Source organism: Portunus trituberculatus, chromosome 46 (genome assembly GCF_017591435.1).
Source record: "Portunus trituberculatus isolate SZX2019 chromosome 46, ASM1759143v1, whole genome shotgun sequence".
Lineage (NCBI taxonomy): Eukaryota > Metazoa > Arthropoda > Malacostraca > Decapoda > Portunidae > Portunus > Portunus trituberculatus.
This window is the reverse complement of record NC_059300.1, coordinates 13,543,128-13,568,322: the sequence shown is the minus strand read 5'-3', so window position 1 is coordinate 13,568,322 and position 25,195 is coordinate 13,543,128. Positions and strand designations below refer to the sequence as shown.

General features: G+C 45.0%; 1 protein-coding gene across 9 annotated transcripts in view; it reads right to left on the bottom strand.

The window, feature by feature from the left end:
• The window catches only part of LOC123520337 (potassium voltage-gated channel protein Shaker-like), a 624,445-nt gene that overhangs the window by 48,436 nt on the left and 550,814 nt on the right, over positions 1-25,195 (bottom strand). For all 9 annotated transcript variants that reach the window (XR_006679236.1, XM_045282551.1, XM_045282553.1 and 6 more), the window contains exon 2: positions 15,891-16,014. Coding sequence is in view for 8 of the 9 variants with exons in the window: in XM_045282551.1 (XP_045138486.1) it covers positions 15,891-16,014 (124 nt within the window). In the remaining variant the exon portion in view is untranslated. The remainder of the gene's footprint in view (positions 1-15,890; positions 16,015-25,195) is intronic.

Below are 25,195 nucleotides of genomic sequence, written 5' to 3'. Positions count from 1 at the left end.
AAGGCAAATATTTGTGAAAAAGTATAGTGAACCTTTTAAAAGGCGACAATGACAACCCCTAACTCTTCTTTTCTTTTTCTTTCAGCCTGGGAGCATCACCAGGACAGGAGACATGCGTGACTTTGCAGGTGTTAGGTCACCACACTCACTACAGACCATGGCGGATACTATTCATCACTAAGGCCGATTATTTCACCACCACAGCTGCTTAATACAACACTACCCTCAAAAACAAGGAAAGAGTAAAGCACCTTCCATTCTTTCTCTCACCCTTCTAACCCCCAAACCAGAAGCAGTGTCTCAGCAGGGAGCGAGGCTTTCCTCAATGTTGCGGTCGTTAAGAGGCCTCGTCTGAAGGGCAGCCAAGCAAGGGTGTAGGTACCGTCAAGGCAAACTGTCTACCGTTGGCCGGGCTTTGCAGAACGTGGACAAACATCCTCACGTGCGATCAATAGGAGGGAAAAGACGCTATATTTGTAAAGGCGTGAACAGTAATGGAGGGAGAGCGTGCGAGGCGGCAGCTGCTCGTTGGGTGGGGTGGAAGTGGGGGTAGAAGAAGCGGGCACAGTCGACTCTGCAATGTTATCAAGTGGGTGGCTCGCCCTCCACCACACTCCTAGATCAATAGGGCGGCTCGCTCCGGCTGTATCTTAGGGTCTTGGCGAACCTATTGCTACTATTACTGTTACTACTACTACTGCTGCTGCTGCTGCTGTTGCTGCTGCTACCACCACCACCACCACTACTAACACTACTACTACAACTATTACTACTACTACTGCGGCTGCCACCAATACTTTCACTGTTATTACTATTGTTATGTGTATTGTTATTGTTATTGTTTTTTGCTGCTTTTGTTGTTGTTATTGTTGTTGTTGTTGTTGTTATCATTTTTATTATTATTTATATTATTATTATTATTATTATTATTATTATTATTATTATTATTATTATTATTATTATCATCACCATTACTATTATTGTTGTTTTTATTACTATTATCATGAAACATAATAATAACAATGATAATAATAACAAAACAGCAACATTGATAATAATAATAATAATAATAATAATAATAATAATAATAATAATAATAATAATAATAATAATAATAATAATAATAATAATAATAATAATAACAACAACAACAACAACAACAACTAAATAACGGTAATAACAACAATAACCAACACTTACTCTCATCCCTCGTACAACCATAACATGCTCCAACAACCACCACCACCACCACCATCACGCACCGCACCGCACACCACCCACCCACCCTCCCTTCCTTGCCACACACACACACACACACACACACACACACACACACACACACACACACAGAGCCGCTTGAGACTGAATAAATAAGCAGGCTTCTCTTCCCTGTAGCCGTCCCTTATCAAGGCGTGTGGGGCCCGAGGGATGGCCGGGCTGGAGACACTGGGGATAATGATGATGGGTGGACTGGTGGAGCGAGCAGCCACCACCATCGGGTCTGTCAGCTCCTTATCGGGTTTTCTGAGGTTCCTTAGTGCGCCGCTCCACCACTACCACCACCACCACGAGGAGAGGAGGCGAGGGCGGCGAGCGGCAGTGTCTCCTCCGGGATTACGTGTTATCGCGGACTAATTAACAGAGACATAATGCTGCAATAACTCAGTGGTAGGAGAGAGAGAGAGAGAGAGAGAGAGAGAGAGAGAGAGAGAGAGAGAGATTCCTCATTTCACACTGCTGGCTTGATGAGGTACACTAGTTTGCTGATCCTTCATTCTCTAACATTGATACTTTGTCAAGGCAGTGCTCGCTGATGTGACTGACGCCTTGCTACTCCTAACATTCTCCTTATCATGGTTCAAATACTAAATGTAAAGATTAAAATGAAAAAAAAGGAAAGGAAAGCTCAGAGGACGCAGTATTTAGGTAACAGAAGGAACACTGCAACTTGAAATTGAAGACCTTAATATACTTAATAGTAGTATTTCTGGTAAGCATAGTTTAATTACGATTAGTATTACTGTAGAGAAAGCAAGCGGTTAAGAATGTGAGGGAACTAAATCTTTGGACGACAGTACGTGACTAACGACAAGCAATGAAGACTGAAATGCTCCCTGCACAGCCAGGCGACATAAGAAAAGCACCAAGAGAATGAATACGACTAAAACTGCTTAAAGTACATAAAATAACAAAATAATAGATAAATTTATAAATAGATAAACTAAGTAGATACATAGATGAAAACTTTTAAACGTTCTCGCCATATCACAGGAAGTTCTAAAATGCTTGTAATCAGAAAAAAAAACAGAACTACAACAAACAATAACTAACAAAAATTATAAGTGTTTGCCGGGAATATTCTTCTGATAAACGAATCTACATATACGAAACGCAACACATGAGTTTGTGATTATACATAAATAAATAAAGCAAATATTTGGGTGTGTCTCCTTTCACGTGTAGCCCCTGTTCACCTAGCAGTGAGTAGGTACGGGATGTAAATCGAGGAGTTGTGACCTTGTTGTCTCAGTGTGTGGTGTGTGCCTGGTCTCAAGCCTATCCGAAGATCGGAAATAATGAGCTCTGAGCTCGTTCCGTAGGGTAACGTCTGGCTGTCTCGTCAGAGACTGCAGCAGATCAAACAGTGAAACACACACACACACACACACACACACACACACACACACACACACACACACACACACACACACACACCGAAGATCGGTCTATGAGCTCTGAATTCGCTCCGTAATGGGGAAGACTGGCTGGGTGACCAGCAGACGACCGAGGAGGTGAATTACACACACACACACACACACACACACACACACACACACACACACACACACAAAGAAGGGCGGTGTTTCTGCTGTGATCTGCAAGTGTACTGGTCTGGAGACATCCGGTGAAGTGCTTTCTTGAAACTCGTGAATTAGGCAATCTCACTTATAAGGAGGCTCGAAAACTTACGAATGACAAGTTGGAATGAGGGAGGCAGGCGGGGAGATAATTATCTGAGTGTATTTTTCTGGAGAAGCTGAACGAAATCATTCAAATCGAGGCGTCTTTAAAATTCTGACACGAGCGACATATCTTGCGGTGACGGCTGCGGCAGGTGAGGCAGTGCGCTGTGTCCACCCACTACCGCGCATGACCTGCAGTATGGATAATGTCTCCACATATCAAGCAAGGACCACAATACGTTTGGCTTGACTCCAACAGGAAGTAAGTTATTTCTCAGGAAGTCCAACACGATCTATGGAGTGTTGGCATCGCTTGCTGGTGGGATAAGGATCAGTCAGACCCACCGGCGACCAGTCAGTCAGTCTGGGGCACTACGGCAGGCTGTGTCGTGGAGTGCGCCGGGTCCTGCAGTATGGTAAGTAATTAGGCTTGGCGTGCTAAAAGCGTTTCAGCTGTCAGGTTGTCCAGGGTGGGCTCCAGGCGGCCATTAACGCCTCCTATTGTTCATACGTGACCTTTTCCAGCCTGACCAGTCCGACCCGCTCGCCCCGTCGCGCACCACCGCCGCCACTGCCACTGCCACCATCGCCGCCGCAGCCACCACCACCATCACCACCACCACTGATGCCACCGCTGCCACTCTCCCCCTCCGCAAGCCGTCTCCTAAATCAAGAAAGTGCGACAAAGAGAAGATTTTTTCCCCAATGTCTGAATACCATTTACTGCTGAAATGCTGACTGAAATTGACACCTCTTCTGTCTAGCCTAGGAAGCACCTCAGACTCAAACATCGCTTTTCCTCACCATACACGTACTGATGGAAACTTGGCCAAATGTTTGTCGATATGAGGATAATACTAAACAGGTCACCGAGGAAAGCATGTTTCTATTAACATCGCCCCAGTAATGACATGTTTTAAAAGTAAGGAATTGTTCTTTGAATAAAAAAAAATACTTGTCATTAGGTACTGCAAACATGGCAGATTTAAATAGTGTGTGGCTTCCTTGGTCTCTGATCGCATTGTTTCCCTTAAACATAACTGCTGTAACAAAATGCTAAGTTTAAGGTCGTTTTGCTTCAGCTCTAAAATATCTCATGTTCGAATACTTTCTTCCCTTCAACTTCAGACGTCACACGGAAAGATGGATTTCTCCAGAACAAGCCAGCCGAGGCTTCCCACGCACGTCCTGGACCAAGAGCTGCGCCAGACACGATATGAGAATATAACCCACTATAGCAAGCCATTCACGTCTCCACGATCATTCTAAGAACACGCTATTTGGCCAGCGAGCAGCACCCGGCGAGGACCATCGGGACATTCCCTACGCAGCCTGGATGGGGACGAAACAAATGACGTAGGTAAGATGAAGCTGTAAGCTTTGAACGTTACAATTTGTGGTGATATGAAGAAAGTTGCCATTCTTTAGTAAGCTGAGTCAGAGAGCGATGTGAGGGAAAAATAAAACAACAAAATTTTTATTTACGCTTCCTGGTGAGGCACACAAGGCTTAGCCGCCAAACAAAAATGTAAATGAACGTTCTTTATCCACATCTTTCCTTTTAATGGAAAACTGATCTCTGTTTAATTAAAAACACAAATTACCACTGTTCCTTGGCTTCATTGAATATCATACGAACAATTTTTCATGTCAACACTTTATCTAACAAACTTCTCATCTCCGGTTGTTACGGTGCTCTGCGCCTGTCCTTGATCACACTCGTGTCGCGTCAGTATGGGAACACAAAGTATCGCCGCGACACGAGCTTCTGACACTTCGTGAAAACACAGATGACACAGAGGCGATCACTTTCCTTGGAACAAAACGTCAGTAAATCAAACAGTGTCGGACGCAGCAAGCAAGAGCAGCATACCAGCGACTGAATCAGGGATGAGCGATGACGGGGACGTCCTCAGTGGCGCCTTGCAGGACCAGCGCCCGCAAAACAACCAGTGTGACAAGCGGACGGCGAGGCTTCCGCACGGAACAAGATGAACTGTTTATGCCGAAAGATGAACATTTTATTTAACAATCTCTTTCTCTCTCTCTCTCTCTCTCTCATACACAAACACACATACACACACACACACACACACACACACACACACACACACACACACACACACACACACACACACACATACACACACGCACATACAGGGCCGCCGCCTGCCGCCTGCTGCCTGGTGGTTCATCTGGAGGTCCATGGTACGTCAGGGAAAGTACCACCATTACCAAAGAATATAAAGGACCTTGTTGAGATTTCCTGGTGGACGTTATGCTCCCCTCTGGGTCAGTTCACCGCGGGCAGTGTGACTGGAGGAGCCAAGGAGTCACACCGACCCACGTCTGCCCTCGCTGCGGTGAGTGAGGCGACCTGCTTCATCTCACCCTCCTCAAGATTAGTACTTAGCTCTTACTCTCTTTCAAGTCCTGTTCTTCCTCTCATTCTCCCTTCTATCATCCTTCTCTCTCTCTTATCCCGTTTCTTTTTTCCTTTTCCTCCTTGTTTTCTTTCTGGTTCTGGCCATTAACTTTACCTTTCTGCTCTATATCATCCTCTATACACACACTGGATAAATTTCAACTTTTTCACAGGCATGTTACTCTTCACGGAGCCTTTTCTATGTCCTCTGCATCTTTCACTCCTGCATCTAGCCAGCCAGATCTCAGCTCCCCCTTGTAAGCCTCGCGGGAGTCAGAAGGCAGCTAGAGGTAAGGTTAACCCCAGTTCCGGGGCTCGTGGTTCGACGTTACGCTCAGATTAAAGGGGAAACACATCTTGGTGCTCCTTTACTAAGAAGGTGCAGCTCCGTGAGTGGACGAGCGTGAGGGCAGTAAGGAGAGACGACCAGAGGAAACTGGTGTAACATGTCAAAGGGAAAAAGGAAATTAGAAATGATGAAAGTAGATTATTGCTGCAAAAAAATGAGAAATGGAACAGAAAGACTTAGAGGAAAGGCATTACTGTGAAAAAAAAAAGGAACAAGAAGAAATAGCATGAATACGTGCTTGGCTTCTGCTTTACAGGCTTATTTAGTGGTTTATATAAGCCTTTTTTACTGCGAGTCACACCTTGCACGAGAACAACTCATCAGTGACAAGCCAATGAACAGCAGCTGACTCCAGACTCTGTGGATTTGCAACCGTATTTTTACATGCTTCGAGAGAGAGAGAGAGAGAGAGAGAGAGAGAGAGAGAGAGAGAGAGAGAGAGAGAGAGAGAGAGAGAGAGAGAGAGAGAGAGAGAGAGAGAGAGAGAGAGAGAGAGAGAGAGAGAGAGAGAGAGAGAGAGAGAGAGAGAGAGAGAGAGAGAGAGAGAGAGAGAGAGAGAGAGAGAGAGAGAGAGAGAGAGAGAGAGAGAGAGAGAGAGAGAGAGAGAGAGAGAGAGAGAGAGAGAGAGAGAGAGAGAGAGAGAGAGAGAGAGAGACTAAAAATACACTTCTGGTAATATTTCAACAACGAACACTCTTCCAAAATACACAAAATAAATCCTTGAGCGTCACAAAACACGCCCAAAATAAAATAGACACAAAAAATTGGATAGAACCGACATTCACATTAATTTTCAAGAAACCGACAAATTTTCTAATGATAACAAGAGTGCAGGAAACGGTCAAGGAATTCCAATTTACTCCAATAATCACTAGTAAGATGCCTGGAAAATCACGTTCCCAGACTTACTCACAGATATGGACACACACACACACACACACACACACACACACACACACACACACACACACACACACACACACACACACACACACACACACACACACACGAAGGAATTCACTATGTATATACAAAACGCAATAAAATTTTCTCTCTCTTTAATAAATACATGAATCACCTACAAGAGAGAGAGAGAGAGAGAGAGAGAGAGAGAGAGAGAGAGAGAGAGAGAGAGAGAGAGAGAGAGAGAGAGAGAGAGAGAGAGAGAGAGTCGGTTAAGGACGTTCAAAGTCGCGAGAAAAGCATAGAGAGGAAATGTAAGACGAAGTGAACAAGAAAGGAGAGAAAAAGAAAGAAAAAAAATAAAAGAAAAAAATCCGGAACACCAAGTCTCGACCAAAGACAAACTAAAAGAAAAGTAAAAGAAAAGGAAGAAGAAACAAAGAGTAACAGAAAGAGGAAGATGAAAAAGAGGAGGAGGACGAGGAGGACGAGGAGGACGAGGAGGAGGAAGAGAGAAAAAAAAAGAGGAGGAAAAGAGAAGAGAAGGGCAACCTGAGGGAGGAAGAGACACCTGACCCCAAGTAGGAGGCAAGGAGGGAGGAAGGAAGGAAGGAAGGAAGGAAGAGAAGGAGAGATGGAGGGAAGGAGGTAAAGCTTGGGGGAAGTGAAGGAAGCTCACACCTCGATGAACGTGAAAGACTCGCCCGGAGGTAAAGGTAGAGAGAGAGAGAGAGAGAGAGAGAGAGAGAGAGAGAGAGAGAGAGAGAGAGAGAGAGAGAGAGAGAGAGAGAGAGAGCGCCCTACATATCAAATAGAGGAAGAGGGACGTATGGATAAAGGGCAAAGAACAGACATATGGATGAAGACAAACACGAAGAACGGGAGAGAGGAAGAAGAGGAGGAGGAGGAGGAAGAAGAGAAAGGAGGAGGAGGAGGAGGAGGAGGAGGAGGAGGAGGAGGAGGAGGACCCGGCGGCTGATGAGGGGTGAAAAGATGGATCAGACACAGGGAGACGGAAGATCTAGAAAGAAGAATGGGGACAAGAAGACGGTCAGAGAGAGAGAGAGAGAGAGAGAGAGAGAGAGAGAGAGAGAGAGAGAGAGAGAGAGAGAGAGAGAGAGAGAGAGAGAGAGAGAGAGAGAGAGAGTACTTCTTATCTGAATGTAATCCACGCGTCTTACTGTAAACCATATTCTAACATCCACCCTCACCCCCACTGTACTTTCAAATACCCTAGTTGAAGTTACACGGGTCTCCAATGGTGTTTTTATGGCGCCACAAACAGATTAACGAGATATCTCCATTATCGACACGAGAAATTGTCTTTAGAAACTGACCAATCATCTCTGCGGTCTTGGAAAACAGTCTTGGTGAGAGAAGTGAGCGCTTTTGTACAAGAATCAATTGAACACATTGTGAAGCAAGCGTTTTTGTACAAGAACCAATAAAAGGGGGTGTGAAGTACGCATTTTTCCACACGTACCAATAGAAGTGTGAAGTAAGCGTTTTTTTTTTAGACGTACCAATAGAAGGCGGTGTGAAGTAAGCATTTTTCTACAGGTACGAATAGAACGCGGTGTGAAGTAAGCGTTTTTGTACAAGAACCAGTAAAAGGCGGTGTGAAGTACGCATTTTTCCACACGTACCAATAGAAAGGGGTGTTAAGTAAGTGTTTTTCTAGACGTACCAATAGAAGGCGGTGTGAAGTATATAAGCATTTTTCTACACGTACCAATACTAGAAGGAGGTGCGATTTGCGTCCTGGTCTGGCTAAATATGGTTTGTGTGAAGCTTTGAGTATAATAAAGTAGAAGGTTTTTATTTTTTTCTGACTCGTCTTCACTTTTTTCTTTTCATTTCTTTTTTCTTTTTAGTTACGGTGTTATGTTTCACCTGTGACGCTCCTGGAATGCTTACCAGTTCGCTTGTTTGCTCTCTCTTCTTTCCTTTTTTTTTTAAGTAAGAGAAGAGAACTGGACAAGAGCATCATAAATATAAAGAAAAATTGTCCACTCAATTGCCACTAGTCTCCTTACAGAGCTAGAGGTTGTCATTGGTAGGTAGGCAGTTCCTCTCCTTTCCTGAGCACAAGAAGATGGAGTGTGTTAGTGTTCTAGTTTGCTTTGGTGTATTCTGCTGCGTTGGTTTGTGTATTGGTGTGTGTTTGTGTGTGTATTGGTGTGTGTTGGTGTCTTGGTGTGTTTTGGTGAGTGTTGGTGAAAGGTGTGTTGATGCTGGTGTGTGCATTGGTGTATTTTGGTGTGTCTTGGTGTACTGATGTGTGTTGGTGTGTTTTGGTGTGTGTTGGGGTAAAGGTGTGTTCATGCTGGTGTGTGCATTGGTGTATTTTGGTGTGTATTGGTGTACTGGTGTGTGATGGTGTATTGGTGTGTGTATTGGTGCGTTAATGTGTGGGTGAAAGGTCTCAGTCTCGTCATTATATCAGTCTGTATTAACTTAAGACTAAGAGAGCACAGTTGTCTATCCCGAGTCCACCACGTGATCCTCAAGACTGTCACACACACACACACACACACACACACACACACACACACACACACACACACACACACACACACACACACACACACACACACACACACACACACACACACACACACACACACACACACACACACACACACACACACACACACACACACACACACACACATATCCTAGCTTCCGTCTTCATGTAGAAATATTACAAGTCCTTTTTTTACGGCAAATTTCTGTACCTTTCCCTTCAATAAACTCCCCTTACGTGGCGCACACAGGGTTGGAGTCACCTGAGTCGTGTGGTGTCTCGGGTGTGAGTGGTCTGAGATGCTGCGCTTATCCTACGAGAATTAGATAAACGAGACACTTTTTCTATCTCCCAGTAAAGAAAAGAAAAAAAAAAAAACTTGAATTATTTAGTTTTATGAATGTGACACAAGAAAACACGAGGAGCGATGAACCTGATTAACATTACACCAAAAAATAACAATAAAATTCCTCAAAAACGCTTCTTCACCACCGTCCTTGATTTGACATAGTTCCTTTTCTGATATTTTGCTCTAATCACTTTGTTTCTCCGTGTCAGTTTTCTTCACTCTTACTTTTCTCCTTCCGACTTCCTTCTCCTACCCCATATCCTCCTCCTCCTCCTCCTCCTCCTCCTCCTCCTCCTCCTCCTCCTCCTCCTCCTCCTCTATTGTTTCCTAAAGATTTGTGGAAGAAGTGGTTTCCTATCGATTGGAATTGAGGTTAACTTGGAAAAGAAGTGGCGACAGAGAGAGAGAGAGAGAGAGAGAGAGAGAGAGAGAGAGAGAGAGAGAGAGAGAGAGAGAGAGAGAGAGAGAGAGAGAGAGAGAGAGAGAGAGAGAGAGAGAGAGAGAGAATGAGGGAAGAAGGTAAAAAGAGGGGCGAAGGGTGAAACAGGTAAAAAGAGCAAGTTTTCCCTCCTTATTTTAATGCCCGAGGTGCTTCAGGAGGAGGAAGGAAAAGGAGCAAAAAAGGAAAAGGGTTACTAGTGTGGAAAAGGAGGGAAAAAAAGAGATAATTGCAAAAAGAAGCTAAAAAAAAAGGAAAGGGAGAGAAAGAAAATTGCAAAAAGAAGAGGAAGGAAAAGGAGCAGAAAAGGAAAACGGTTACTGTTGAGGAAAAGCAAAGAAAAAAAAGAAAATTGCAAAAAAAGTTAAAAAGAGGAAAAAGGGTTACTGTAGAAAAGGAGAGAAAAAAAAAATTGCAAAAGGAGGAGGAAGGAAAAGAAGCAAGAGAGAGAGAAAGGGTTACTATTGTGGAAAAGAAGTGGGAAAAAAAAGATGATTGCAAAAAGGAAAAAAAAAGAAAGGAATACTACTGTGGAAAAGGAGGAAAAAAAGATAATTGCAAAAAGAGGAGGAAGGAAAAGACACAAAAGGGAAAAGGGTTACTATTGAGGAAAAGGAGGAAAAAAAAAAAGATAATTGCAGAAAGAAGCAAAAAAAAAAAAAAAAGAAAAGGAAATGGTTAGGGTGAAGAAAAGGAAAAAAAAAAAAATGCAAAAAGAAAGAAGAGGAAGGAAAAGAAGCAAAAAGGAAAAGGGTTACTATTGAGGAAAAGGAGGAAAAAGAGATATAATTGCTAAAAGAAGCTAAAAAGAGGAAAGGGTCACTGTAGCAAAGCAGGAAAAAAAAAAAAAGATAAATACAGAGGGAAGAGAATATTTGGTGAGAAAAAAAAGGGAAATAAAAATAAATAGGAGATAAATAGCGCCAACTTTCTCCCACCAAAAAAAAAGTAAATAAAAGAATAAAATAAATGAATAGATAAAAAACAAATATGAATAAGAGTAATGCAATATAATAGTCACGACACAAACACATTCCGAGTCGACTTATTTCTTGTCCTTCACAAACAAATTGAAGGGATTTTGTTCTTCACTTCACCTTTAACTTCTGCATCTGTTGACTTTTGTTGATCTTCTTCTTTCCTTACATTCGACATATCTTTTAATCTTTTCTCTCTCTCTCTCTCTCTCTCTCTCTCTCTCTCTCTAAGTTGCGTAATGTGTGGGTTTCCTATAACATTTTTGCATTCATGTAAGGTTTGAAGATAAGGAGCTGAGAGAGAGAGAGAGAGAGAGAGAGAGAGAGAGAGAGAGAGAGAGAGAGAGAGAGAGAGAGAGAGAGAGAGAGAGAGAGAGAGAGAGAGAGAACTGTGACATCATTACCTCATGACTGAAAGGAAAGAATTTACAGTGAAGGCAAAACATCAAAGGGAAGGAAAAGAAAAACACGCCAAATGCAACAGTAACAAATATAAAAAAAGCTCTTATTGAACAGGTAATATGAAAGTTGTGGGGAGATGTACACTTAGGAGAGCTAGAGTCAGTAAAACAATGAATACGCTAAAGAAAACGGTAAATGGAGATAGAAGGGAGAGGAACAGCGAGATCAGAAGTAATGTGGAAGATAAAGGATAGAGTTAGGAGGAGGAGGAGGAGGAAGAGAAGGAGGAAGAGAAGGAGGAGGAGAAGGAGGAGAAGGAAGAAGAGGACGAGGAGGACGAAAAAAAAAAGACGAAAAGGAAAGAGAAAAAATGTATAAGTTAAGTAAGGAACAGGAAGAAAAGAAAAAGGAGGAAAAAAAGGACGAAAAACAGAAAAGAAATGAAGAAGATAAAGAAGGATGAGGGCAAGGATGAAGACAAGGAGGAGAAAGAGTAAGAGAAGACGTTCCTTAAGATCTAAATCGACGTTTCAGACACTAACTCTAACCTGGACCTAAAACTTTCAATGGGCGAGTGAGGCAAAATTCTTGTTTTCGCTGACCAACGAGTGAGGCGGCCAGACACATGACGGCCCTAATGAGAGGCGGGTCTCAGTGGCTCCTGGCGGCTCCTTTTTTATAGTCCTGCTGGGGTTCGCTGGATCTTCGCTGCTCCTTTAGAAGCTCCGGTGCTCGCCACGCTCGTTCCTCACCCATCTGGAGGATCTGAGCAGCTTTTCCGTCTTTAGATTAGCCTCCATCATCATCATCAGCTGTAGTCCCACCACCCGGCCTACAGATAACTATGGCTTGTAGTTACATGCATCTCTCTTGTTTTCTGCGTTTGTTTCGGTGTCTATTGGAGGCTGAAAAATGTCACGAGATTTCCTTAACCTCTTAAGTACCATGACGCGTTTTCATATTCATTCTGCTTCCTATTTGGTGATTTCATACAGCTTCAGAAACTTATGTGGGGATTTAAACAGTGAAGACTCTGGCCATTAATCTTCTGACCTCTATAAATCCTTCCTAATGTAAATAAAGTCGTCTAACCATATCAAAACTTTAACCCCTTCAGTACTGAAAGGGTTAAAGTTTGATGGTAACATGTTTGTGTGCGAGGCTTGAATTATGACCAGTGAGTGTCATCCAGAGAACGTGTGTATGAGAGGTCTTGCCGTCCAGTGTGGCCTCTGCTGTGAAAAAAGCCACAGAAAGGAATGAAGACTCTCCGGTTCTCTTACACTTCTACAAATGAATATGAACCACTTGCAATAAAAGCGTGAGGAGCGCCACTCTCTGCAGCGTGGCCGATGGGATGGAAGGGCCACCCAATCCCGTGCCTCGGCTTATAAGTAAGGTCGTTAGTTTTCTCTCCCCACCGCCTTTAGTGTTCCAGGCATTGGTGACCGATACCTATGTGAGGCTGGGGGAACCTGAGGCCGAGTAGTCACCAATGCATATCACGAATGTAAGCCATTACGATGTCTTACAGCTTCCATCAAACTACCGCCATACTGTATTGCTCAACTCATTCTAAAGTGTAAAAGATTGTCTCTTCTTCACTTGGCAACGACGTCTTTTCATCCTTCTTGTTCTTTTATGCATATTTGAATGACTTTGTGCGAACTTAGTTGACGAAGATTGTAATTACCTCTCAGAAAATATGAAGTGCCGGATAATTTTTTGTTAAGTAAATTGTTACGGTCTTTCTTGAGGTGCGGGTTTAACATTTCTTGGAAAGCAGCAGCGATTATTGTCAATCTTTGTCCTCCACACCTTGGCAAGAATCGGAACACTTTCACGTCACCGGCAGGAGTTCACTCAAACTCTTTAGGCATTCGATCCTGAGTTCCTGTGTGTGTGTGTGTGTGTGTGTGTGTGTGTGTGTGTGTGTGTGTGTGTGTGTGTGTGTGTGTGTGTGTGTGTGTGTGTGTGTGTGTGTGTGTGTGTGTGTGTGTGTGTGTGTGTGTGTGTGTGTGTGTGTGTGTGTGTGTGTGTGTGTGTGTGTGTGTGTGTGTGTGTGTGTGTGTGTGTGTGTGTGTGTGTGTATAAGCGCATGTGTGTGTGTGTGTGTGTGTGTGTGTGTGTGTGTGAATCGTCTCTCTCTCTCTCTCTCTCTCTCTCTCTCTCTCCTCGTCGCCCGCCATGCATCATTGGCCGCACCATACCAAGAGGATGCGTTGGCTTGGCAACAACTGTCGTCCTGGAATATCTTTCGCAAAATAAAACTGGCTGTTCGGAAGCTCAAGCGTGAAGGTCAACAGGCCACTCGGAGTTGAAACTCGCCCCCACTTCTCCAGCGCCGCCCACCTAGATTTCCACTCGTCTCTAATTAGTAACTCCACCTGCTGGCCTTCGCTCCATCAGAGCAGAAGGTGGCACCTGGTGCATCACGCTGCGAGCTCACGCATGTCGGCCGGCACTAAGCAACTTGACGGCCGCAATCTGCGTCCCCGTGCAACCAATGAACTGCAAACATAAGATAAGGACATGCAATAGTCTCAAGGTTCTTTAAGAATACTAACACATCCTAGATATCCATACTATTTTTTGTTGCCGCTGCTTTAGCAATGGAAGCAGTGAAATGCTTTAACATTCGCCCATCTTACACTCCTCCACCGGCCTTCCGTTCCGTCATTTTCCTTCAGTCAAGCACACCGTACAAATCAGTGCTCACACCTCGCCTCGAGAGGATGAAGGCGGGGCTTCTCTTCTGCGCCAGGGAATTCCTCGGGCCAACAGACGCAATGCCAATCGTTTGGGCAGGCACAGGAGCGGATTGCCTTCACGGATTCACAAGATCAACAGGACTCCTTCCAATGCAGTGTGCCATTGCAAGACCAAGCGTCAGAAATTTTTCATCATTAACTTTGCTTTGAGAGAAAAAGCAAGTCAAACAGTGACTTGGTCGAACCAGATAAAGTAAAGGAGACGTGCTGACCCGCGCCCTTTGCCTTCTGTCAAGTCACCAAATGGAGAAAATTCGTCGCAGTTAAAAATATGAAATATATTTAGAGCTTAACCGTTACTATCGTCTTTGAGGGCCCCGCAGCCCCGCTAGTTACATGCCGGCTACTGCGACCGCCGGGAATGTGTGGAGAATGGGATAATATGGAATTCTGCTACTTTGTAAAAGAGAGGGAGAGAAAAAAACATTTTCATTTCAATCCGCCAGGAGCACAAAATCGTATTCAGGTTCACCATAGCCTTCGAAAAGTTTAATTTAGCTCTATCATATTGTGAAATGTTATTATAACATTTTTATGAGAAGCTGAAGGGAAGGAAGGGAAGCAGTGAAAGGAAAGGAGGGAAGGGGTGCATGGGGGGAGGGAGGCAGAATGGTGAGCAGAAAAGAAGGGAGGAACGGTAAAATTAAATGGACACAGGACACTGACGGAAAGGGAGTTTTATTCAACTGCTATACACTCAGGCTGCGACCAGATACTTTATGATTATATATATATATATATATATATATATATATATATATATATATATATATATATATATATATATATATATAAAACGGAAGGGCCATGTTCATCCTACTATGACTGGCACTTGGTCACGTCAGCTAAGCCTACATTAACACACTTGAGGAAGAAAAAAAGTTTCTAGAGAAGAAGTCCTTGAGAAAGTCAAGGGAGAAGATAGTAGTGGGGAGAAAAGAACGCAGGTAAAAATTTGTGACCGTGGCTGGTCAACAGTGATACTGAGACAGAGTAAACCAAGAGAACAGAAAATGGGAGAACACTTGAATGAAGGAATAAAAAGCTGAAAAGATGAAACCAAACCCGAAAAGGAGACGGAAGTGTAAAGGAGGAGGAAGAGGGAAAATTGGAGGAGGAGGAAAAGGAGGAGGAGGAGGACAAGGAAAAAGAGAAGGAAAAAGAACAAGATGAGAAGAAGGAAAAAGAAAAACGATGAAGAACGAAAAAAAGGAAAAAAAACATAAGGCGGGTGCAGTTCCTCCTTTCCCTGACGATACTGGCTATAGTGACGGCGGCGGCGGCGGCTGTGGCGGCGGCGGTAGCAGTGGCAGTGATGTTGGTAGCAATGAAGATGGCGGTGGTGAAGATTGCAGTGGTGCGTATAGTAAAGTAGAAGAGACGGAAACATAGCAAATGACTTCTTTCCCCTCTTTTCCCTTCTTCCCTCCCACATACAAGGCTCCCTCCCTCCCTTCACACACGGAAACATAGCAAATGGCTTTCTTTATACTATGTGGGCTTTTTCACGGGAATTTATGGGCTAAAGGGGATACTTTTTGGGGTTACCTCCTATCTCAAAGCCCACCCGCTAGGAAACCGTTGCCTCGAGTGAGGAAGCCCAACCTACACTCGGACAGTGGACAGGATTCGAACCCGTGCGCTTGGAGACCCCTCGGACCCCAAAGCACGCATGGTTCCACTTCTTCCCTCCCAAATACAAGGATCCCTCCCTCCCTCCCTCCCTCCACACAAACACACATATACACTTGCTGGCCTGGCTTCCTCTACATTAGCGGTACTCACGTTTATGACGACTCTCTCGCAGAAGTCGTGGTCGTGGGGAATGGGCTCGAAATTTCCCGTTCCTGTGTAGTTGGTCTGAGTGTTGGGGCCGTCGTCATCTTGGCTACTGAGTTTGGGTAGTGACCTGAAACACAGAGACGAGAAGGTTAGGGTGTGTTACTCAGACGGACACACAGACATACTCACTTTCACTCAGACACACAGACATACACACGGATACCCTCACTATCTCTCTCTCTCTCTTTCTTACTCTTACGTATTAATAAAGTAATAATGAAGTGAAAAAAAGTAGACACAGACTTCCTGAGTTACTAAAGTCGTGAAAAAGAAAAAGAAAAGAAAAGTGAAGAGAGAGAGAGAGAGAGAGAGAGAGAGAGAGAGAGAGAGAGAGAGAGAGAGAGAGAGAGAGAGAGAGAGAGAGAGAGAGAGAGAGAGAGAGAGAGAGAGAGAGAGAGAGAGAGAGAGAGAGAGAGAGAGAGAGAGAGAGAGAGAGAGCACATAAACACGCAGCAATAAAGGAAAAAAAAACAATAAAAAGATGTAATAAGGAGACAGAAAGAGACATCAAACATCAGTGAGGGAACCAAACAACTTGTAGTAACTAAGACGACCATCAAGACGAAGAGGTTAATAAAGAAATAGATAAAGAAATAAATGAAGAAATAAAGTCAACATCAATATACCTACAACTCACACGGGCACCACTTCACAGCATCACCACTAAACAGCATCACCACCAAACAGCATCATCACTGAACAGCATCACCTTGCAAGCATCGCCATTTCTACAGCAATCACCACTTCACAGCATCACCACTAAACTGCATCACCACTAAAAAGCATCACCATTTCACAGCATCACCACGAAACAGCCTCACCACTTCACAGCATGACCATTAAACAGCATTACCACTTCACAGGATGATCACTTCACAGCATCACCACTTCACAGAATCACTACTTCACAGCATCACCACTTCGCAGCAACACCACTTCACAGCATCACCACTAAACAGCATTACCACTTCACAGCATCACCAATAAACAGCATCACCACTTCACAACATGACCACTAAACAGCATCACCACTTCACAGCATCACCACTAAACAGCATCACCACTCCACAGCATCACCACACAGTATCACCACTAAACAGCATCACCACTAAACAACATCACCACTTCACAGCATCACCACTTCACAGCACCACCACTTCACAGCATCACCACTAAACAGCACCACCATTTCACAGCATCACTACGTCTCAGCATCACCTTGCAAGCATCACCAAAAGAAAGAAAAAAAGCGACCACTTAAAATACAAAAAAGTAAAGTCATTGGAATTAGAAGATAACGACTCTCAGCAAACGACCTCCTGACGCAGCACTATCGTGAAAAGAAGTGCTGACGTCACGCCGACCAAACATATCACGTCGCGCGAGGTGAGTGAGTCTGGCGCGGAAGTGAGGTGAGGTGAAGTGAGGCAAGGTGAAGTGAACTGGTGAGAAGACTGATACCCGCCTTGCCTTCATGTTCTCAGTTTCTCAGTCTCTCTTCTCTCTCTCTCTCTCTCTCTCTCTCTCACACACACAAACACTACTTAGGTTACATTAGGTTAGGTACATGTTATACTTCCTCCCCTTCCAGCCATCAATACTCGTGGTACCTCCAGAAGTGGGGACAAACACAGCGGCAGCTCAGCGTCAACCAGCGGAGCAATCACACGGTTCCCTAGAGCACAAAACGTATACGAGGATGATTAATCTCATTACAACACAATGGGAACAGTAGCGGAATAGTAGCGTGTCATTTTCTCTTCGTGTATACCTTAGCAGCGTCTCTGGGACACACCAAGAGCGTTAACTTTCCGGGTATAGTTGTGTCGTAGAGAATAAGTCGTTCTTTTGGGGTGGAGAATAACTTATGAACGGGTGCCGAACTACGAGATTACATTCAATACGTAATGCAACAGATGGTGCATTGCTAAATAAGTCATGTGATTGGTGTTTGTCCGGTAGCAGCGTGATGGGTAACGAAATCTGGTTAATGCGATGAAAGGAGATTAGCAACAATGTGTCTATAGTACAGGTGGAGCTGCAGCGTCACGGCCACTGGACTGACCACTCGAACTCCCCATCCACTCCTACTCAAGATGAACGAGGAGTGATTTTGTGCAAGATGAGAATAACACGTTCTGATGCATTGATTCCTGTGTGTGTGTGTGTGTGTGTGTGTGTGTGTGTGTGTGTGTGTGTGTGTGTGTGTGTGTGTGTGTGTGTGTGTGTGTGTGTGTGTGTGTGTGTGTGTGTGTGTGTGTGTGTGTGTGTGTGTGTGTGTGTGTGTGTGTGTGTGTGTGTGTGTGAAAGGTGATGAAGACGTGCACTGAGCCAACATTCCTTTGGCTCAGAGCAGCAGCAGCAGCAGCGGCAGCGGCGGTGGAGGTGGCGGTGGTGGTGGTGACGGTGGTGGTGGTGGTGGCGCGGTGCAGACCCTCCCTGCTGGTCCCGGCCTTCCCTCCTTTTCTTATGGCAGTAACTCACCCTTTCACCCGTTTTCACTGCCAGCTCACGTCCCATCTTCTCCTATTCCTTGTAAACCAAACCTTTCTCTTCTTTGTCGTCCTCCGCCTGCTCCTCTTACGACACAGCGGTATCAGCACAGCACGGCAGCGGCCCTAGTGAGCCCCGCCACCAGCCTCGCCTTTGTCAGCACTGCAGTGGCTTAAGAGAGCACCACAGGAATAGAAATAAGTAATTGCTTGATCTATTTCGAGTGTATTTCTTTACGTCAATAATATATGTTTGATGTCACTTTTCATTTCCTCCTCTTCCCTCCCCCTTCCCTCCCCTCTCTCTCTCTCTCTCTCTCTCTCCCTCTGAATGTAGGGAATGCGTGCTTGATAATAAATAGAGAGTTCGGCGGCTTGAGACGATGCCAAGGGAAAAATGCAGAGTGTGGCGAGGGTGGATCGTATATCTGAAGGTCATGTTTGTTTTGCCGTCATTTGCTCCTTATTCACCTTACATGACGCCACTCTGCCTGTACCTGCCCTTACCATTTCTGCTGCCTCACTGTTAGTTGTAGAGAGATGAATTCGCCCCTATATGGGGTCATTGCCAGTATTCTCGTCTTGGTCTTCGCTAGTAATTAATAACCTTTCTAAAAATAGACTTGCATTAACAAAAATCCCAAACGTAATTAATAATACACCACTATGCGTTACCTTGATTGTCAGCTCTCTCTCTCTCTCACACACACACACACACACACACACACACACACACACACACATACATAAAAAGAGGTAGAGAGAAAACAAACATGATTTATCCTGCTTTCATCACCATGACCACGTTAGTATGCACGTCAGCAGTGCCGCCTCAAAATGCAGTGTTCATTACAATAGAGCCATTAAAAAGAGCCGGGTATTCAGTGCAAAAATGGATCACATTGATTGGACTGAGTGCTAAAAAAAGATTGTTGATGATCTGTATGTAGGTGAGGGAGGTGCTGTGTTGGGAGGAGGGTCAGGGCCAGGGGGGGAGGAGTGGACAGGTGGTGTGTGTGTGTGTGTGTGTGTGTGTGTGTGTGTGTGTGTGTGTGTGTGTGTGTGTGTGTGTGTGTGTGAAGACAAATGAACTAGTGCTGCAGGACTCCTGTTTGAAGTACTGCAATAAACTACCATCGGCAATGTGTGCGTGTGTTTGACGTTTCTGCGTCCCATTTTTCTCCGTGATGAATGACGGACAGGCGTTGAAGTGGCGGAACACGAAAGTAACATAATCAGAGGACACACTTCGATGTAAAGCAGAAAAACAACAAACTTCCTGATGCCATGACAAACAGCCTGTGGGATGCGTGACGGCGACAGAAGTGACTGCAAAGACTGGGGCAGGATTATAACACGAGGCAGGTGTCTATAGGCGTCTTACTGACGTGTATAAACGATCCGAGCCAGAGTACACGTCCTTAGCAGAGATGTCACGGCTTGTTAGGGAAGTATGGCGGGCCGTGTGAAGCTCCCATGGACACTGATGTGAGTTTACATTCAGGCCGCGCCATACATAGGAAGGAAAAGTCGATCCGGCGCACATGAGTGAAGATGTCGACAAAAAAAATGTGACGATCAAAAGGGGTTACATGTTACGGGCCAATAAACGCGTCGACAACACAACAACAACAACAGTAACAGCAGCAACAGCAGCAATAACAACAACACAAACAACAGCAGCATAATCTTAAAGGGAAACATTGCCGGAACGGAGAAAAGAGAGAGAGAGAAAAGAAAAAGATGAAAAAAAACCTCTTCAAAACAATTAAGGACATAAAACTAAAAAAACACACAAAAAGTAGTGTCACAGGTTTTGGCACACACACACACACACACACACACACACACACACACACACACACACACACACACACACACACACAGGAGGGAGGAGGACACGAGGGCACCGACCTGCAGGCACAGCATTGATTAGTTAACCCCGCTCTGCCCACCACCACTTCCATGGGAGTGCCCGGAGGCGGAGGCGGCGGCGGCGGGAGTGATTCATGGCAGTGAGCAACGGTGGTGGTGGTGGTGGTGGTGGTGGTCGGTATATTTTGATGATGGAAGCAAGCGAGTGAAAGGTAGGAAAGAGACAGCCGCTGATTGGGTGTGCTATGAGGGACGTAATTCTGATTGGGCGTGGCTATGAAGCGTCGTGGTGATTGGACGTGGCTGTGAAGGGCGTGATTTTGATTGGACGTGGCTATGGAAAGCGTGATTTTGATTGGGTGCGGATATGAGGGGCGTGGTTGTGATTGGGAGTGGCTCTGGACGTGACTCCCGGAAGGTGAGGTTACGTCACTGCCATAATAGAAAAAGGTGTTAGCCAGCGTCACAACGAAAAAGAAAATATAACAATAGGGGAATCTTTTCTTCTGAGTTGGGAGTGGAAACTGTTGTGTCAGAGAGAGAGAGAGAGAGAGAGAGAGAGAGAGAGAGAGAGAGAGAGAGAGAGAGAGAGAGAGAGAGAGAGAGAGAGAGTGTGTGTGTGTGTGTGTGTGTGTGTGTGTGTGTGTGTGTGTGTTTGTGTGTGTGTGGGTTGTGGAAAGGGGCGTGGGTTGGTGGTGACAGTTCCAGCTGCCCATCCATCACCGCCCACCGCCGCCCACAACCTAAACCCATCACCGGAACACAACCTCTCAGGCTCCAATATCTATATAAACTTTGGTAATTCCGTGTTACGTTCGGGATATTTGCTCAGGTATAAAGAATCTGGCGTGGGTTGATTAGCTGCTGTGGACCTCAAAGAGATGCTAGGATGCTGTGAACAGACTGCAGGGAACACGCGAGCGGCAAGTGTGAGGCTGTTTATCTAGTGTCGCGTTTGTGAGTTACGTGAAGGGAACCGGTGGCTGGATGGCGAGGCTCTTGTTGGTGGACTACATAGACAAGGAGACTGTGGACTTTGGTGACGTGATGTGCAGTGGTGTGAGGGTGGAGGCATTGAGTATGGAGTCTGTGGAAGAAGCGAGGTATGCGATATAAGAGTGCAGCCTATGAAGTGAGTGTGGACGCTGTGCATTAATAATAACAAAAAAACAGCTTGAAAAAAAAAAAAGTTTGCTGATGTAGTGCGAGTGAAGCGTGTTTGGAGGAGGCCGCACTAGTGAGAAAAACAAAAAGTGTGGTAGAAACTAAAGATATGTCACTAAACACAACACCAACACCTAACCTAACTTAACCTAACCTAACCAAAACTAGAGAACCACGAACACCAACAAAAGTATCCACACAGAAACACCCGGCAACTGAACACAAGCGGAACACGGGGTAGTACGCAGTTTCCACCGTAATTAATTAAAGGAAATAGTATCACAGCGGATATTGGTGATGATTAAATATTAAACCTCTGGACGGGAGGAAAACTTGATATTTAGTAAGGAGGACTCAGTAGCGGGAAGACTCGAGACCCTTAAAGCTAAACAGCCATGAAGAGACGCGTTTTTGTTTTCACTGGAGGGAGAAAGAATCGATGACTGTTTCTTTCCCTCTTAAATGGTGCGTTTCTACGGTGCTCAGTCCCCCTACCTCCCCCTCTTGTGCTCTGTGTGTGTGTGTGTGTGTGTGTGCGTGTGTGTGTGAAAATAAATATTTACTTACTTATTTACTTACTTACTTACTGTGTGTGTGTGTGTGTGTGTGTGTGTGTGCCTGAAAGAATCATCGCTGCTAGAGATTTTTCTTTAAATTTTACACTCGACAAAAAAATCCACGTCGGTCAGCGATTAAAAATACATCATACAAAACATTAGAAGCGCTCACGTACGCACACACACACACACACACACACACACACACACACACACACACACACACACACACACACACACACACACACACACACACACATGCGCGCGCAGAAAAAAAAGACAAATAACGCATACATACTATCACCAATATCGGACTTTGCAGGACAAGAGAGAGAGGGACGAGGAGATAAAAGAAGAGATGGTAGTGGAGGGCCTTGGGGGAGCTGCCTCAGGGTCATTGGATAGGGAGGGGGAAGAAGGAAGAGAGGGAACACTGAGACCGAGCGAGACCTTTACCTGTGCCATCAACAACACCTGAGACGAACTTTCACGGAGCATATTGACAAGTTCATGCTCTCTTTTTCTTAATATCCTGGTAAAAATCACCCAAAATGTACGGTAGCCATCAATATGAGCAAGGAACTTACCACACACACAAACAAACACACACACACACACACACACACACACACACACACACACACACACACACACACACACACACACACACACACACACACACACACACACACACACACACACACACACACACACACACACACACACACACACACACACAAAGATCAGTACTCATAAACGTCTATTTCCAGGATTACAGAAAAGATAACCTGTTTTTTTGTGAATTTCTCTTATTGATCACGAAAAAAAACACACAAAAAGCTAAACCCACTAAAATCATAAAGAAAACAGCACAGAAAGACCACAAACACAAACAGCTTCCACTTCGGAGTGTGCAATGCAAGAGCTGAGACGCCGAAAAGTTTAGCAATACGGGCTAGGGTAACAAGGATTGGTTCAGGGCGCAGCGAAGAAGCTCAAATAGTTTCACGTGTATTCAACTAAGGCCAGGCGGAGTCTCAGGTCGTTCGCGAGTTATGTGAAGGTCCGTCTGAGACAAATGGCGCTGCCGGATATAGGCCAGTGGTGCGGGGCGGGGAGGGGAGAAGGAAGGAGAGAGGGAGAGGGAGGGGAGTCAGTGAGTAGGAAGGCGGAAGACAGAGGTAAAGTGCGAAAGGGACGGGGACGCGGGGGAGAAAAATCGGAAAAGAAGAGAAGGAAGAAAGTAATGAAATGTGAAACTAAAATGCTCAGTAACATTATCCATCCGGCGAGGAATGAAGGAAGTAGGGAACAAGAGAGAGGACATCAAGAAAGAAGGAAGCAAACACGGGAAGAAAAAAGAAGAAAAAAAGAAGGCAAAACACTCATGAAGATCACAACACATTTGGCGGCAAAAGCAGAGAGAAAGAGAACAACAAAAGCAAAACCAGAAGGCAGAAAAGAAGGAAGGAATGAAGGAATAAAACTAAAAAGTAAGAAGTAAGCAAGAAAGCAAGTAAGTAAGTAAGGAAGGAAGGAAGAGGGTTAGTAGGACAGTCAGTAACACATTCCCTCTTTGCGTGGTTTGTAGTGTCTCCTTCACACACGCCCCACGACATGGCTCGACCGCTAGGCCAGACCAATCACCATAGCTCCGTCCTCCGCGAGTAACAAGTGACGTCCTAAGAGGCTGGCGAGGTGAGAGACGCTGCCGCAGCCTCGTAAACTGTAACTGCGACTCGAAAGGACGGGCGGCAACATGGCGAGGCGAGGCGAGACGAGGAGCGGAGAAGGCGACAGAGGGAAGAGAACACGAAAGGGGAATAAGGAAGGTTAAAAGGGAGGTGGGGAAATGGAAACGTAGAAAAGGAGGGAGAAGGGTTAAACTGGAGGGACTGGAGGAAAGGGAAAAGAGAAAAGAACAGATAGAAGAGGAAACTAGAGAAGATACAAATGCGAGAGAGAGAGAGAGAGAGAGAGAGAGAGAGAGAGAGAGAGAGAGAGAGAGAGAGAGAGAGAGAGAGAGAGAGAGAGAGAGAGAGAGAGAGAGAGAGAGAGAGAATAGGGAGGACAGAGGGAACGTAAAGGAAGTATAAGAGAGAGAAAAAAAAGAGAGAGAGAACAGGATGGGTTGTGGAAGTGAGAGGAAGCGAGGTGAGGCAAGTGGGTATAACTGGCTGGAGGAGGAGTGGAGTAGGAACAGACACACACTTCACCAGTCCACCTCACCCTGGCACTTTATTTCGAGCAGTGCCACATCATACTAGCTCAGTTATACGACGCTACTAAAGAAAAGCAGGAAAATGGAAAGGTACAACTACGCCGCTAGATAAAACAAGAGGACAGTGAAGTGAAGGGAAAGAGAACTAAAATAATAAAAAAGAAATCCTAATTCTGAATCACTGAACGAAGGAAATATAACGTAGGGAGTAATGGAAAGTGAGACGTAAAAACTCCTTATTACTGTAAACATAGAGAGAGACCGAGACCGATAGCGAGAGCGAGAGAGAGAGAGAGAGAGAGAGAGAGAGAGAGAGAGAGAGAGAGAGAGAGAGCAGGAGCAACATACGAAATACCAAGACAGCGGATGAAAACAAGAAATATGAAGCAAGTTTAAGATTGAGTAAAAATAGTGCTACTTTTCAACTCATAAGTTTGCCACGGAGGGAAAGAAAAAGACCACATGATGCAGGAGTAAAATACAGATACTTCAGAGAGAGAGAGAGAGAGAGAGAGAGAGAGAGAGAGAGAGAGAGAGAGAGAGAGAGAGAGAGAGAGAGAGAGAGAGAGAAAAGGGAGAAGGAATTATTTGGGGGAGAAGGGACCAAAACTGGGTGGAGGGGAGGAAGATGAGGACGAGGAAGAGAAGAAGAAGAAGAAGAAGGAGGAGGAGGAGGAGGAGGAAAAAGAAGAGGAGGAGGAGGAGGAGGAGCAAGAGGGACATAGAACTAGAAGAGTAGAAGGAGATGGGGTTAGTTGATGCGAGGAGGAGGAGGAGGAGGAGGAGGGGGAGGAGAAGAGAAGGGGGGGAACAGTGACGACATTGAAGGTGATGGAAGCTTCGTGCAGGTGTCCTGAGTCGGTGTGCAGCAGCAGCAGCAGCAGCAGCAGCAACAACATCCATCCTACAGCTACCACACACTCCTGTCCTTGTTGCTCT